We start from the raw sequence: 17,020 nt of genomic DNA, 5'->3' as shown, positions 1-17,020 counted from the left end.
AAAAGGCAGAGGAACAAGAGATCAAATTGCCAACATCTGCTGGATCATGGAAAAAGCAAGAGAGTTCCAGAAAAACATCTATTTCTGCTTTATTGACTACGCCAAAGCCTTTGACTCTGTGGATCACAATAAACTGTGGAAAATTCTTCAAGAGATGGGAATACCAGACCACCTGACCCACCTCTTGAGAAAACTATATGCAGGTCAGGAAGCAACAGTTAAAACTGGACATGTAACAACAGACTGGTTCCAAATAGGAAAATGAGTACGTCAAGGCTGTATATTGTCACCCTGCTTATTTAACTTCTATGCAGAGTACATCATGAGAAACGCTGGACTGGAAGAAGCACAAGCTGGAATCCAGATTGCAGGGGTTGCAAAGAGTCGGGCATGACTGAGTGACTGAACTGGACTGAACTGATAGTGCATTTCTTATTTTTTTTTAAGTCATTCCAGGACTTTGAACAAATTATGCACAGCTGGGCTATTTAAATCCTTTCGTGATCTTTCCCATCCTGTTCTTTTAACAATTTTTTTTCCCCACACAAAGTTCTAACAATTAAGTGAATCAGTTGGTCTAGATCTGATAGAATCTAACAAAATGTTGTATTTCAAAGCAAATTTTTGTTTTTCTTGAGGATTAAGAAAACCTTTAATTATAGACCTCAACTCAGATATAGAAGGGTTTAATTCTACACTTATAATCTGCTTTCAGGTATAGCATGGGAACAATGTTCAGTGTGATTGATTCTTTCTTGAGAAAAAGGTGAGAAAGGACAGGTTGCTTAGGAAGTAAAGGAAGTAAAAGAAATATGGTGGGAAGGAGAGAGAAGATAAAGTTGTATAGAGAAAAATATTGTTTTAGTCTTGGGAATATGTGGGGTGTAGCTACTGTGTCTTTCTCCTGAGAGACAGTGTTTAATCACTGACTTTACACACAAATGATCTAAAGTTGGCAAATGACAATAAAAGTAGCTATATTAATATAGCTAATACATGTATGGACTGAGGAATAAAATAAAATGCTGTGTATGGTGAAGAAATTATGACAGTGCCTACCATTAGGGAGTTGCCCTCCAGTAGAAGCAGTAGAGAGTGAGAAACTATTATGAACTGTGCGCTTCTCTGTGTACTGGACATGCTGCTAGGCCTGGTAAATATTTTATTATTGTTGATCTTCAAAATAATCCTAGAAATACACATATTACTCTCCCCTTCTCCATCTTATATCAGGGTAATGAAAACTTAGAAATTTTAAATAGTTTTACCAGTGTTGCACAGCAAGAAGTACATGAAGCTAGGATTTGAATCTGATCTAGGATATATACAAATGAGTAGAAGACAGGATGAGACATGCAATTACAAAGGCATAAAAATTGTTCACTGTGGTTTAACAGCATTTAGTCTCTAGGAATATTTAAGTGGGCACTTCATGAAGTTGGTAGCATTTGAACTGGGTTTTGCAATTTGAGGGTAGGGTTTTTAACAGGTGGATAAATGGACTGAATTGAGTCCAGTTCAGTCTGAAGACAAAGCCTGCTTTCTTTCCATTACACAAAACCAGAACAGTGAGAGAATGTGTGGGAAGCCAGTGTGACTAAAAAGGAATTGTAATACTTTGAGGAGAGTTACAGAAAAAAAGATTGAAAAGGAAGTTTAAGACAAGAACATGAGGAGACCTTTAGTGCAAATACAACAATATAGAATAAATCAACAATATAGGTTCTACAATATAGAATAAAGCATTCCAAATACCATGATTACCTATGGAGATTACATTTAATTTCTCTTCTTGGCAACTCTTATCTCAGGACCAGTATTACAAAGGGCCTGATGGGTAGGTTAAAATGGTAATTGGTGTGGGGCTAAAAGCAGGAGAATTGGAAAATGCTTTTGATGGGAGCCAGTGTTTTCTCTTATGTATTTTTAGATCAAACCATTTTTTGGTATGAAACCCTTATCAGAGGCTGACAGGGAAAGAGCAGGAAATCAGAAGATTCCAAAGCTAACTGAATTATTGGAACTTGCACAGAAGGAAAAAAAGTTTGTGATCTTTGATCTTTATGGCCCTGCACCAAATCATTCTCTCAGAGCTTTGTATGTCCACCATGTAGTAAGCACAATCCTTGACTCTCAGATTGAGCAACGTCTGGTATGTTTATCTCAGTATTTATGGTAGAGGTTGGTGGGTGGGTCGCGTGTCCCACGACAATAGCAGTTGAATCTGACCTACCTTGTAGCGCTTCCTTGGGATCCTTAAATAATTTTGCTCCCTATAAAAATGAAGATGACTATTTTATACAGCTATATTTGGCAATCTAAAGAATGACCCTGTTAAATTTGTATCAGTAGGGGAAAACATTGAGTCTGTTTGTTATTCAAAGCCAAATGAAATGTCACCCTTCTGTTAAAAGGGAATATGTGTTTAATGGCTGTATGATGTGACCTGCACCATCACCAACATACATTAGAAGGCCTGGGTATGGAACATTTAAGACTTTGAGGACTTGGCTTTCATTAATAATATAGAAAGGACATCTGGTTCTTATTTGAGCAGAGATTTGTTCATCATGTTTTTCAGAAGCTACTCTGCATTTGGGCAGTCATTCCAAATGTCAAATTCTCAGAATATGGAAGAATGCTATGAAAGAATCACATATGTGGTTTTTTTTTGCAAATATAACTATTTCCACAGATGAGTCATAATAGCCTTCCCTGTTGGCAGGAAATGACCTCTCACAAAGATGATTTTTAGTATCAGTCAGAGGAGGAGTTTATGATTCTAACCTTTTGTGGTGACACGGAGGACCCTTGGTTCCATGATGTTAACTGGGAAAACTCAGCTCCAGAGCAACCCTGGTGAAAGCCCCTTTATAAGAATTCATTAGACAGTATTAGTGAGGTTGACTCTTTCACTAAGGTCTAGAATCTGTCTGCTCCTTATAGACTGTTACCTATGCTGGAATGGGGCTCCTTCCATTCTACGTAGGGTCTGTTTGTGCCTAGACATCTGATTATCCTCTGAAAGACTTCCTGTTTCTCCTTACAGATTTTTTGGTTGCCAGGTTTTGAAAGGGAGTATGTCAAGAAAAAAGCTCCTGGTTTTCAGCAAGTGAGCCGGTTACACTCTGTTGAACGCCTCACAAAAGAAAATATCACTAGAATAAATGTTGACTACAAGAACTTGTTCTACAATGGGATGAGGTAAGCGTTTGACCACACTTTCCTCAGCACGTATTGCCTTACTTGCAGGAAATCTGCATCCCAGCTAAGCTACGTAGGTTCCTCCTCCCATCTCAGGATTTCCATGTGTAGTTATCTTTCTGGAATCCCCTGTCTTCATCTTCTTATCCTTCCCTCACTCTGTGCCAACAAACATTTATCAAAGTTACACTCTGTTCCTGGAACGTGCTCTTCAGCCCCTTCTCCTTTATGCTTCAGTCTCTCATTCAGCACACCCTTTTGTGTGCTTGGTGTTTTTGTTGTTATATAAAGTGATCACTGAAAAGTAAGAACTCAAAAAGTGGTTGATTTCCTTCTGCCATTACCGGATGGATTGAAGTACCTAATAAATAACTTTGTAATCCAGGTAGCCAGATTTATCATAGATATAATTTGAAACATAATTAAATCATTATTAGAAAAACCCTTAAAACAGCCAAGCATGAGAAGAAACTGAAATTCTCCATCACCACATTTATAATTACATAGTCAGAGACAGAGTTTTCAGAATTAAAAGCACCTGAGAATAAAATGGTGACTTTTTCAGATTTAATTATTGATAGTCACTGCTTACATTAGTCCCTGTGTCGTTGTTGTTCAGTCACTAAGTCATGTCTGACTCTCTGTGACCCCATAGACTGCAGCATGCCAGACTTTCCTGTCCTTCACTGTCTCCTGGTGTTTGCACAGACTTGTGTTCATTAAGTCAGTGATGCCATCCAGCCATCTCATCCTCTGTTACCCTCTTCTACTGCCTTCAGTCTTTCCTAGCATCAGCGTCTTTTCCATTGTGTTGGCTCTTTGCATCAGGTGGTCAAAGTATTGAAACTTTAACTTCAGCATCAATTCTTCCAGTGAATATTCAGGTTGATTTCCTTTAGGATAGGGGATTCCCTCATAGCTCAGTTGGTAAAGAATCCGCCTGCAATGCAGGAGACCCCAGTTCAGTTTCTGAGTAGGGAAGATGCGCTAGAGAAGGGATAGGCTACCCACTCCAGTATTCTTGGGCTTCCCTTGTGGCTCAGCTGGTAAAGAATCCGCCTGCAACGTGGGAGACCTGGGTTTGATCCCTGGATTGAGAAGATCCCCTGGAGAAGGGAAAGGCTACCCACTCCAGGGATCTGGCCTGGAGAATTCCATGGACTGTGTAGTCATGGGGTCACAAAGAGTCGGACACGACTGAGTGACTTTCACTTTCCTTTAGGATTGACTGGTTTGATCTCCTTGTTGTTCAAGGGACTCTCAAGAGCCTTCTCCAGCATCACAGTTTGAAAGCATCAGTTCTTTGGCATTCAGCCTTCTTTATGGTCCAACTCTCACATTCATATGTGACTACTGGAAAAACCATAGCTTTAACTATACAGACCTTTCTTGGCAAAATGATGTCTCCGCTTTTTAATGCACTGTCTAGGTTTGTCATATCTTCTCTTCCAAGGAGCAAGTGTCTTTTAATTTCATGACCACAGTCACCATCTGCGATGCTTTTGGAGCCCAATAAAATAAAATCAGCCTGTTTCCACTTTTTCCCCATCTATTTGTCATTAAGTGATGGGATGGGATACCATAATCTTAGTATTTTGAATGTTGAGTTTTAATGTAGCTTTTTCACTTTCCTCTTTGACACTCATCAAGAGGCTGTTAGTTCCTCTTTATTTTCTGCCATTGGAATCGTGTCATCTGAATATCTGAGGTTGTTGATATTTTTCTCGACAATCTTGGTCCTGCTTGTGCTTCATCCAGTCCGGCATTTTGCATGATGTACTCTGCATATAAGTTAAATAAGCAGGGTGACAGTATACAGTCTTGACATACTCCTTTCCCAATTTGGAACCAGTCCATTGTTCTATGTCTGGTTCTAACTGTTGCTTCTTGACCCACATACAAGTTTCTCAGGAGGCAGGTTGGATGGTCTGGTATTCCCATGTCTTGAAGAATTTTCCACATTTTTTTGTGATCCACACAGTCAAAAGCTTTAACACAATCAATAAGGCAGAAGTAGATGTTTTTCTGGAATTCTCTTGCTTTTTCTGTGATCCAGCGGATGTTGGCAATTTGATCTCTGGTTCCTCTGCCTTTTCTAAATCCAGCTTGTATATCTGAAAGTTCTTTTCAGATGATTCTAAATGCTTCAGAGACTGAACATATATATGTGTTTTGTCCAGATATACATATGTATCTCCATATCTCCAAAATCTCTTTGAGCTACAGAAATTCCTTTAGATTCATTTTTGTATCTCAGGTCATGAGCTAGGCTATTGGATTTACCTCTTTTCATGTTCTGGCTTTTCCAGCCTCTTTGGCTATGGGGGAGTTGATCATAAAATATATATATCTTTTTCTTTCAGCATTAGAAAATTATACATGTTTTACCTCTCTTTCCTATTTAGATTTCTCTTTGCCCAACTATTTCTCTATTTTGAATGTATGTCTATTCCTTTCTACTTTTTATCAAAGAAAAAATGACTCCAAGGTGATTTCTTTCTTTGCTAATCATAATTTAGATGAATCTAGTAGTTGAAAAATAATTATAATAACTTTCACTTACTGAGCCTTTATTATGTGTCAAGTTCCATTGGTTAACCACAGGCTCTTTTTAAAATTCTGTAGCTTACCCATCAGCTACACTTTGACTTTGGAAAAGTTTTAATAATCAGTTTTCTCATTTGTAAATTAAGGATAACAATGACCTGATGGAATGGTTAAAAGATTAAGTGACATACTACATATATGCACAGAACAAAGCGATGGGCAAATATATGAACACAGTAAATGTTACCTGTTGTTTCATCATCAGCATCGTTACATGCTGTGCCCTATAAATTAGCATCACCCGCCGTGTTCCAACTGAGGAATCTTGCCTCTAAGGAAGAAAAGGTCAGGGAGGTTAGGTGTTAATATTTCCCCAAAGTCCATATAGTTGGTCAGTGGGGGACCACACTGAGGTTTAAATATAAGTTTGACAGATTCCCCAGTGTTAATTCTTTTACTAGTAATTTTTAGAAGTTATTCCTTGGCCATAGTTATATGGGAATAGTATCAGCTGACATCAGACTTTAAGAGGGATCAGTCATATCCTGAGTCCTATTAGAAAATCAAGTGGCCTAATCAAACTTAAAAGCTTTTGCACAGCAAAGGAAACCATAAAGAAAACAAAACGACAACCTACAGACTGGGAAAAAATAAACACAAATGATTCCAACAGGGGCGGGCTTAATTTCCAAAATATACAATTTAAATTGGTTAATAGTCTTTTTAAGTATTTTATACTGCATTTTCCAAGGGAAGCCCATATCTATATCTGCTTTTTCTGTGGAGTTAACACAAGCGTTAGGTTGCAAATCAAACTCATACACATCAGAGAACTTACTATAAGTTTTATTATTAATTTCAAAGGTACAGAAGGCAGTCAGGAGGCTCAGACAAAGCAAGGAGAGGTCAGAGACATTGATTTCAACTTTGTAGGGTTCTTCCTTTATTGGACACATACCCTATGGCCACAGTAATAGGTATAGGCTCCAAATGTGTTTTTATGGGGTTATTTCACTTTGAAGGAGAACATTTGAGTTATAAAACATCTGCATTTAATACTCCCAGAGACTTGCATAGCTTTTGTGACCTTGTCCAGGGACCCATACCTCATAAATCCACATTCTGTATTTATTTACAAAATATATAATAAAAAGTAATCAACCAGGAACATCCATTAAAGAACATATTCTGTATATAAAGACCTCTCTTTCTAGCAAATATTATTGTTCTATTTAGAGAAGATGTAGATATCATGTTGACAAGGAGATTAGACCATGGCTTCTGCCTTCTTCCTTCTGGGAGCAACCTGTTCAGTCAGAGAGAAATTAAGGGCTTCCTGTGCCTCATCTGTAAGTTATAGAAAAGGGGATGTAATATTTCTAGCTGACTGTTGGTTTCTGTATTTCTCCCTTTGGCTGTGTTTGTTGTTGTTATTGTGATTATTGTGGTTGTTTGGCTTCTCATATTTTAAACTCTTTTTTTAAGGTGTATTTGCATTTAGAATTGTTAGATTTTTTTCATGGATTTATTACCATCCTTTCATTATGGAATGTCCCTTCTCGCTGGTTATAATTCTTGCCTAAAGATTGCTTTTATTAATATTGCCACACTGGCTTTCTTATAATTAGTGTTTCTGTGGCATTTATTTTTTTTGTTCTTTGTCTTTGAACTGCTTTGTGTCTTTATATTTAAAGTACATCTCTTTCTCAAAGACTTAGAGAACAAACTTATGGTTGCTGGGGGCAAAATAGGGGGAAGGGGTAGTTAGGGAATTTAGGATGAACATGTACATACTGCTATATTTAAAATGCATAAGCAACAAGGACTTAACTGTAGAGCACACGGAACTCTGCTCAGTGTTATATGGCATCTTGAACCTTCCAGTCAGGATGGGAGTTTGGGGGAGAATGGATGCATGTGTATGTATGGCTGAGTCCCTTTGCTGTTTACCTGAAACTATCACAACATTGTTAATCAGCCATACCTGAATACAAAATAAAAAGGTTTTTAAAAATAAGGTATATCTCTGATAAAGTGAAAGTGAAAGTCCCTCGGTTGTGTCCGACTCTTTGTGACCCCATGGACTATACAGTCCATGGGATTCTCCAGGCCAGAATCCTGGAGTGGGTAGCCTTCCCCTTCTCCAGGGGATCTTCCCAACCCAGGGATCAAAGCCAGGTCTCCCACCTTGCAGGTGGATTCTTTACCAGCTGAGCCACAAGGGAAGCCCATATCTATTATAAATAGAATATTATTGGTTCTTGCTTTTATATTTAGTGGGACAATCTCTGCTTTTCAGTGGGAATATCTGACCCATTAATATTTAGTTTACAAATGAATATACTTAGGTTTATATTACATCTTGCCATTTTCCCTATTTGTCCTCTTTATTCTAGATTGGTTATTTGGTCATTCTTTTCCTGACTTTGAATTTTTTAAGTTCATTGATTATTTCCTATCTTCTCTATTGACTTTTTACATTTTTGAATTATTTTTTTTACTAGTTGCTCTAGAAATTGTAAGAAGTATCCTTACCTTATTAAAATTCACCTTTGGATAATTTTTCTACAACATAGAGTGTAGAACATTGTAATCTTAATTCCATTGACTATCTGCTGTCCTTTGTGCTGTTGTGATGAATAATACTTTAGTTATAAACCCCAGAGTACATTTTTATTATATTTTTAAAATTATCAGTATATTTTTAAAATTAAACATTTAAGATTAAATTAAGTTTAGATTTAAAGTTTAAATTAAACTTTTGAGATAATTGCATGCTAACTTATAAGAAATAATACAAAATGATGCTGTATACCTTTTATCCTGTTTACTCCAATGGTAAAAATTTTAGTACAATACCAAAACCAAGGTATTGGAGTCAATGCAAGCCACCAGTATTATTCAGATTTCCCCAGCTTTGCTTATATCCTTTTGTATGTGTTTTGTATATATAGTGCTGTGCAGTTTTATTACATGTGTAGGGTTTTATTACACGTGTAGGGTTACATGCCACAACCAAGACACACTGGTTTCATCACCAGAAGTATTCCTATTGTTTCTCTCTTATAACCACACTCCTCTTACTTCCTTCTGCTTCCCCTCACCTCAAACCCTAACTCTTTACAATCACTAATTTAGTCTCCACTTTTATTATTTTGTCCTTTTGAGAATATAATATAAATAGAATCATAAAATATGTAAACAGTTGTTATTGGCTTTTTTTCATTCAATGCAGTTCCCTTTGAGAGTTATCCAGGTTATTGCATGTATCAATAGTTTATTGTTTTTCATTGCTGAGTAGTATTCCATTGTATGGATGTACTAAAATTTGTTTAATCATTCATCAACATAAGGCTGTCTGGTTGTTTATGAGTTACTATAAATAAATCTGTTTTGATATTTGTGTACAGGTTTTCATGTGAATGTAACAGATTTTAGTCATTTAAAAATGTTTTAACCATGGTAAAAATACACATAATGTAAAATGTGCTATCTTAATTAATCATTTTAATATACATTGATTACATTGTACAACCATTCCTGCCATCAATCTACCTTTTCATCTTGTATACTCAAAATTCTATACTCATTAAACAATAATATCCCTACCAACTCCTCCACCCCAGATCCTGGAAACCTGCTATCTCTCTCTCTTGTTTTGACTTATATAAGTTGAATCATACAGATATTTGTCTTTTTATAAGTGGCTTATTTTGCTTTGAATAAAGTGCTCAAGGTTCATCCATGTTAAATCCGTCCTTTGCAGAATTTCCTTCTATTTGAAGGCTAAATAATATTTCATTGCATGTATATATCACAATTTGCTTATTTATTCATCAGTTGATGAACACTTGAATTGCTTCCATATTATGTGCAGTGCTGAGTTGAGCTTAGTCACTTAGTCATGTCTGATTCATTGCAACCCCATGGACTGTAGCCTGCCAGGCATCTCTCTCCATGGGGGTTCTCCAGGCCGTAATACTGGAGTGGGTTGCCATGCACTTCTCCAGGGGATCTTCCCAACCCAGGGATCAAACCCAGGTCTCCCTCATTACAGGCAGATTCTTTACCATCTGAGCCACCAGGGAAGCCCTAGTTAGAGTGAATAATGCTGCTATGAATATGAATATTACAAATATATATGGTCATGCTTTCCTGGTGGCTCAAAGGTTAAAGCGTCTGCCTGCAACGCAGGAGACCTGGGTTTGATCCTTGGGTTGGAAAGATCCCCTGGAGAAGGAAATGGCAACTCACTCCAGTATTCTTGCCTGGAGAATCCCATGGATGGAGGAGCCTGGTGGGCTAAAGTCCACGGGGTCACAAAGAGTCGGACATGACTGAGCAACTTCACTTTCACTTTCAAGACCCTTCTTTCAGTTATTTTTGCAGTATATCTATTAAGCAGACTTGCTGGATCTTATGGTAATTCTATTTTTAACTTTTTGAGAAACAGCCATACTGTTCTCCACAACAACCAATAGTACACAGGAGTTTTAATTTCTTTACATCCTCCACATTCTTGTTGATTTCTGGTTTTGTTTTTTCTTTTTCTTTACATAGCCATCCTAATGAGTTGGTATTAGTTCTTGAAATGTTTGGTGGAATTCAGCAGTGAAAGCAATGGGTCTAGGACTTTTCTTTGTTGGAAGATTTTTGGTTAATGATTCAGTCTCCTTATTCATTGTAGGTTTGTTTGCATTATCTAATTCTTCATGATTACAAAATAGGTTTTGTGTTTCTAGGAATTTGTCCATGTAGGTTATCCAATTTGTTGGGATACAGCTGTTCTTAGTACTCTCTTATAATCCTTTTTATTTCTATAAAATAGTAATGTCCCCATTTTTATTTCTGATTTCAGTAATTTGAGTCTCTTTTTTTATTAGTAGTACATCTAGGTAAAGGTTTATCAATTTTGTTGATCTGTTTGAGGAACTAACCTTCAGGTTCATTCATTGAATTTCTCTGTTGGTTTTCTGTTCTACGATTCATTTATTTCTGCTCTAATCTTTATCATTTTCTTCTTTTCACTATGTTGGATCAATTTATTCTTCTTTTGCTAGTTCCTTAATTTGCAAAATTCGGATGTTGAGATCTTTATTATCTTTTAAATGTAAGTGTGTAAAACTGTGAATTTACCCACCATCACCACTTTTGCTGCATGCCAAGTTTTAGTACATTGTGTTTTTATTCTCATTCATCTCCAAAAGGGGAAAAAAGTGAACGATGGAGAGGGAAGAGTATTGACCCTTTTAATCCCTGGTAGTCACTTCAGTGGGAGAGGTTTGTAACAATAGGGAGAGGTACAACAATCATGACATCCCCACTCTGTCTACACCTGTGTGAGTAGAAGCATCAGTCAGCCATAAAACCATAGATTCCTATTATCTGAAGGATAAGATACTTTTGGCCCACCTTGGTTCCTACAAACTGTCCAGTCTGCCTCAGGAATATGGGGCCAACTGGCTGCCGTGCACTAGGGACTCGTGTACTGCAACTGCTACTGTGCCAGGTGATGAAAGCGACCAAAGTTAACTATAACTTACCATCCAAAACTCCCCTGGAAGTTGAAAGCCTTCAACAGATTCCATAGTTCCAAAAGAGTTACATTAGGCAGGTTCTTTGAGTGAAGTTGTTGTCTAGGTGGGGAGAGAGATTCCTAATGTTTCCTTTTCAATCATCTTCCAATAATTCTCTCTCGTAAGCATAAGTTTTTGTTTTTATGAAATAAAGACCTGAGAATATAGTTGCTGCTGCTGCTGCTGCTGCTAAGTCACTTCAGTCGTGTCCAACTCTGTGTGACCCCATAGGCAGCAGCCCACCAGGCTCCCCCTTGCATGGGATTCTCCAGGCAAGAACACTGGAGTGGGTTGCCATTTCCTTCTCCAATGCATGACAGTGAAAAGTGAAAGTGAAGTCGCTCAGTTGTGTCTGACCCTCAGCGACCCCATGGACTGCAGCCTACCAGGCTCCTCCGTCCATGGGATTTTCCAGGCAAGAGTGCTGGAATGGGGTGCCATTGCCTTCTCCAAATATAGTTGCTAGGTTATGGTAATTACTTGTCTAATTTTATGAGAAACTGCCAGACTTTTGGGGGGAAACTTTTATGTTCCTGTCAGCAGTATATAATGACCTAGAGTCTCTATATCCTTAGCAATTTTTGGCATTGTCATTACTTTTTGGTAGCCATTTTAAGTGTGTAATGACATCTCATTGTGGTTTTAGTTTTCATTCTCTGATGGCTAATGATGTAGCACATATAATTATGTGCTTATTCCTCAATGGTATATCCTCTTCAGTGAAATGTTTTTTCATGTCCTTTCTAACTGGATCGCTTGTTTGTTTTTTTTTTAATTGAGTTTTGAGAGGTCTCTCTATAATATAGGTATTAGTCCTTTGTCGGATATGTTATTTATAAATGTTCTGTCCCAGTATGGCTAGACTGTAACATCCTCTTAACAGAGTCTCCTACAGAGCAGAATTTTAAAATTTAGATGGAGTCTAATTTCAGTTTTACCCTTTATGAATCATGCTTTTAATGTCAAGTCTGAAAGTTCTTTGTCTTGCTCTTAGATCTCAAAGATTTCTCTTATTTTTTTATATAATTTTATTTATTTATTTGTGACTGTGCTGGGTCTTGTTGTTGCACTAGCTTGTCTCTACTTGCTGTGAGTGGGGGCTGTTCTCTAGTTGCTGCGTGCAGGCTTCTCATTGCTATGGCTTCTGTTGTTGTGGAGCACAGGCTCTAGGGTGTTTGAGCTTCAGTAGTTGTGGCACATGTTTTAAACATATTCTTTTTTCCCTGGTGGCTCAGATGGTAAAGAATCCACCTGCAATGTAAGAGATGTTTGTTCGATCCCTCAGTCAGGAAGATCCCCTGGAGAAGGAAATGGCTACCAACCCCAGTTTTCTTGCCTGGAGAATTCCTTGAACAGAGAAGCCTGGCTAGCTGTAGTCCGTTGGGTTGCAAAGTATTGGACACAATTGAGCGACTTGTAGATTTTACAGATTTTCAGATACTCATTTATTTTGTTAAAGTTTATGCCTAATTATTTAATTTTCTTTGGTGTGATTTAAATAGTATTGTTTTACATTTCAATTTCTGTATGCTTATTAACATACAGACATGTGATTGGTTTTTGTGTGTTAATTTAAAAAAGTTTAAGAAAAACTTTTAGCTTTAAAAAACATTTACTTATTTTTAGGTTTTAAATTTATTTTTAAATGATCTGTAGAATTGTCTTAGACACAATCTAGCATTTTGGGTAACTAATTGCAAGCACTCCTGTAAAGGCTGTATGGTTATTTTTATTTACGGTTTATACACTGAGCCTAAGAAATTGCCAAGCTAGTATGTGACAGAGCTGGAATTCAACCCCAGGCTTGTGCAGAGCTGTTTTCAATATGTTATAACATCTCAGGGTTAAAAAGTCTTTTGAAGGCGCTTACATGATACATTTTCTGAGAAATTTAATCTCTGATGACAACTTGACTAGATGTCCTTCTGTTTCTACAGATAGTGCACAAATATTTACTGACATTTCATTCTGCCATTGGGAAGTACTGTGTTCCATCTCCCCTACTCATGCTTGTAAAGTTTTTTTATATTTGAAATTTAAATATTCAAATTATTTTGTATTAATTTATTAGTATTCATTTATTCATTCCTTCATTTAAGTATTTCTGCAGGCAGGTATTAGGGTACGTAAACCACCACCACCACCACCACTGGATATACAGAGGGTTCCCAGGTGGCATTAGTGGTAAAGAACTCACCTGCCAATGCAGGGGACTTAAGAGATGAGTTTTCTATCCCTGGGTCGAGAACATACCCTGGAGGAGGGCATGGCAACCCACTCCAGTATTCTTGTCTGGGGAATCCCATGGACAAAGGAGCTTAATGGGCTATAGTCCAAAGGGTCACAAACAGTCGGACAGGACTGAAGTGACTTAGCATGCATGCACTGAATATTCAAAGTTGAATAAGACATGGTCTTTGCTTTTAATTTGCTTACAGTTAAGTTGAGAAGGTTGATAGGAAGGCACATAGAGTAGAGGACGGTAAGTGCTCTGATGGAAGTAAGTACGTTTGCTGCCCAATAGTGTACTGGAGCTGGTGCATATCAGCTTATGGGAGCAAATTGTGAGTATTTATACCATGGAAATTGACAAGTTCCATTAGGAATTTGTTAGGGCTTTCCATTTTTTCCCTCCCCCACCACTTTCCTTCCTCCCTCCCTCCCCTCCTTTCTTCCCTCCTTCATTTTTCTTTCCTTGAGGAAACCAATTTACTAAAATACTACTGCTGGCATAGTAGCAAAGGTATTAAATGCAGTCCTTTATCTCATCGCAATATGAGTTAATTCTGCCTGTCATATCATAGGTTGTCCTACTCTCACCTACTTCTGGTGATGTAGGCAACTATAGTGACTGTTTCCCTCTTAGGTGATGAGAGTGAGATTAACTCTGAATCTCCTGTGGGTTCTTTTTATTTTTCCTAGAGAATATAGAGCAGCTAACATAAGTATCAACTTATACCTTGTCAATGAACCTTGGCTCTTCTCACTGGCCTGGTGCTCCAGGATTCCCTCCGTGACCACAGACAACATTCAGGTCCTGAATGAGATGACTCAACCTTCCTACTTCATGGTGAGCTGGTTGTCTAGATTGTCCTTCCAAGTCTGGTACAATAGAAGTCTCTGTCCCCCACCAACCCTGACATTGTCCATTATACACTCCCCAGGGTAGCTACTTAAGACAGAGGCTTATCTGAGATTGGAGATGTGCCATTCTCCCTTCTCTCACCTAGATCCTTCTGTGATTTTCAGGGGGAAATTACTATTGGTGTAATAATTGCTGTTTATTGAATCCTCACAATGTGCCTTTCATGCATCATGTAGTTTTTAAACCTCTGAGTTAGCCACTGGGAGTATCCGTGTGGAGAATATGAAGCATCACATGATGCAAGATTCAGAATGAGGTCTGACTCCAGAGGTGTGTTACTGCAGCCTCACTTTCCTGAAGGCACAGCAACAATGACAGTGGCATGAGGTGTGGGGAGCAAACCCAGTGTACTTGACTCCAAAGTAAGCACTGTGTGTCCTAAGCAAAATGCTTTAGAAAAGATGAGCAAGTGTCCAGCCACCTAGTTTGATTTTCTCTTCTGTCCTGCTATTGCTTATGGCCAGAGAATTGAGGACCTGAAGTCTTGAGTTGTAATCCCAGCTAAATCCCTTCACTTATTATTTTTATGGAGAGAACCTTACCTAACCACTTAACGACTGAAGAGCCTGTTTTTCTAATTGGTATAGACTATGTAGACTGAGTGGGACAGTCAGCATCAGAAAACAGTTTCTCTCCACTGACTGTTTAAATTGCTCTGAGCTAGGTCTTTCCCTTCCCCTGAATGAGATCTCACTCAGATCCCATAGCTTTTTTAGTCACTCTTAGATAGGTTATTTTTTTTTAATTTGAGGATAATTGCTTTGCAGTGTTGTGTTGGCTTCTTTTATACAACAGTGTGAATCAAGCCATAAATATGCATATGTCCCCTCCCTCTTGAACATCCCTCTCACCTACCACCCCACTCCACCCCATCCCTCTAGGTTGTCACAGAGCACTGGATTGAGAACACTCTGTTTTACAGCAACTTCCCATCATTAGTTATCTGTTTTACATATGGTAATATATATGTTTAAGTGCTGCTTTCTCATTCATCCCACCCTCCCCTTCCCCCACTGTGTCCACAAATGTGTTCTCTATTTCTGCACCTCTATTCCTGCCCTGCAGATAGATTCATCAGTACCATTTTTCTAGATTCCATGTGTATGCATTAATATACGATATTTGTTTTTTTCTATCTGACTTACTTCACTCTGTATAATAATAATAGGCTCTAGGTTCATCCGCCTCACTACAACTGACTCAAATGTATTCCATTTTATGGCTGAGTAATGTTCCATTGTTTTGTATGTAACACAACTTCTTCATCCATTCATTTGTTGATGGACATCTAGATTGCTTCCATGTCCCAGCTATTACAAATGGTGCTACAGTGAACATTGGGGTACGTGTGTCTTTTTGAATTATGATTTTGTCAGGTTTTGGATTTGGTCTATGCCTTGTAGTGCAATTGCTGGATCATATGGTAGTCTTATCCTAGTTTTTTAAGGAATCTCCGTATTGTTCTCCATAGTGGCTGTGTCAATTTACATTCCCACCAACAGTGCAAGAAGGTTGCCTTTTCTCCACATCCTCTCCAGAATTTGTTGTAGACTTTTTTCATTGAAATTTTTGTCTTGGTTTATTACTGAGATGTACTTTAAACTATCCTGACTGATATATTTTATTTTTTTACTTAAATTTATTTTTAAATGGATGATAATTGCTTTACAATATTGTGTTAGTTTCTGCCATACATCAGCATGAATCAGCCATAGGTATGCATATGTCCCCTCCCTCTGGAACCTCCTTCCCACGTCTCACCCCATCCCAGCCCTCTAGATTATCACAGAGCACCAGATTTGAGCTCCCTGTATCATATAGCAAATTCCACTGGCTGTCTATTTTACGTATGGTAATGTTTCAACTCTTTCAATTTGTCCCTTCCTCCCCTTCCCCCACTGTGTCCATAAATCTGTTATGTATGTCTGTGTCTCCATTGCTGCTCTGCAAATAGGTTTATCAGTACCATCTTTCTAGATTCCATATATATATATGCATTAATATATGGTATTTGTTTTTCTCCTTCTGACTTACTTCACTCTGTATAATAGACCCTTGGTTCATTCACCTCATTAGAATTGACTCAAATCCATTCCTTTTTATGGCTGAGTAATATTCCATTGTATGTATGTACCACAACTTCTTTATCCATTCATCTATTGATGGACATCTAGGTTTGTTCCCTGTCCTATCATTGTAAATAGTGCTGTGATGAACATTGGGGTACCTGTATCTTTTTCAATTGTGGTTTTTCTCAGGCTGTATGCCCAGTAGTGAGATTATTGGGTCATGTGGTAGTTTTATTCCTAGTTTTTTAAGGAATCTACATGCTATTCTCCATAGTGCCTGTACCAATTTGCATTCCTACGAACAGTGCAAGAGGGTTTTCTTTGCTTCACACCCTCTCCAACATTTATAGTTCGATGATAGCCTTTCTGACTGGTTTGAGGTGATACCCCATTGTAGTATTGATTTGCATTTCTCTAATAATGAGCATTGTTGAACATCTTTTTATGTGTTTAATAACCATCTGTATGTCTTCTTTAGA

The 17,020-nt window shown here is 37.9% G+C and overlaps 1 protein-coding gene across 1 annotated transcript in view; it reads left to right on the top strand.

Moving 5' to 3' along the window:
* Positions 1 to 17,020, top strand: part of LOC113886064 (glycerophosphodiester phosphodiesterase domain-containing protein 4-like) — a 131,646-nt gene that overhangs the window by 88,171 nt on the left and 26,455 nt on the right. The window contains exons 11-13 of the mRNA XM_027531999.1: positions 1,931 to 2,152; positions 3,050 to 3,204; positions 14,250 to 14,397. Coding sequence (XP_027387800.1) covers positions 1,931 to 2,152; positions 3,050 to 3,204; positions 14,250 to 14,397 — 525 coding nt within the window. The remainder of the gene's footprint in view (positions 1 to 1,930; positions 2,153 to 3,049; positions 3,205 to 14,249; positions 14,398 to 17,020) is intronic.

This window comes from Bos indicus x Bos taurus, chromosome 29 (assembly GCF_003369695.1).
Source record: "Bos indicus x Bos taurus breed Angus x Brahman F1 hybrid chromosome 29, Bos_hybrid_MaternalHap_v2.0, whole genome shotgun sequence".
Lineage (NCBI taxonomy): Eukaryota > Metazoa > Chordata > Mammalia > Artiodactyla > Bovidae > Bos > Bos indicus x Bos taurus.
The sequence above is the reverse complement of the archived record's forward strand: the minus strand, read 5'-3'. Positions and strand labels throughout refer to the sequence as shown.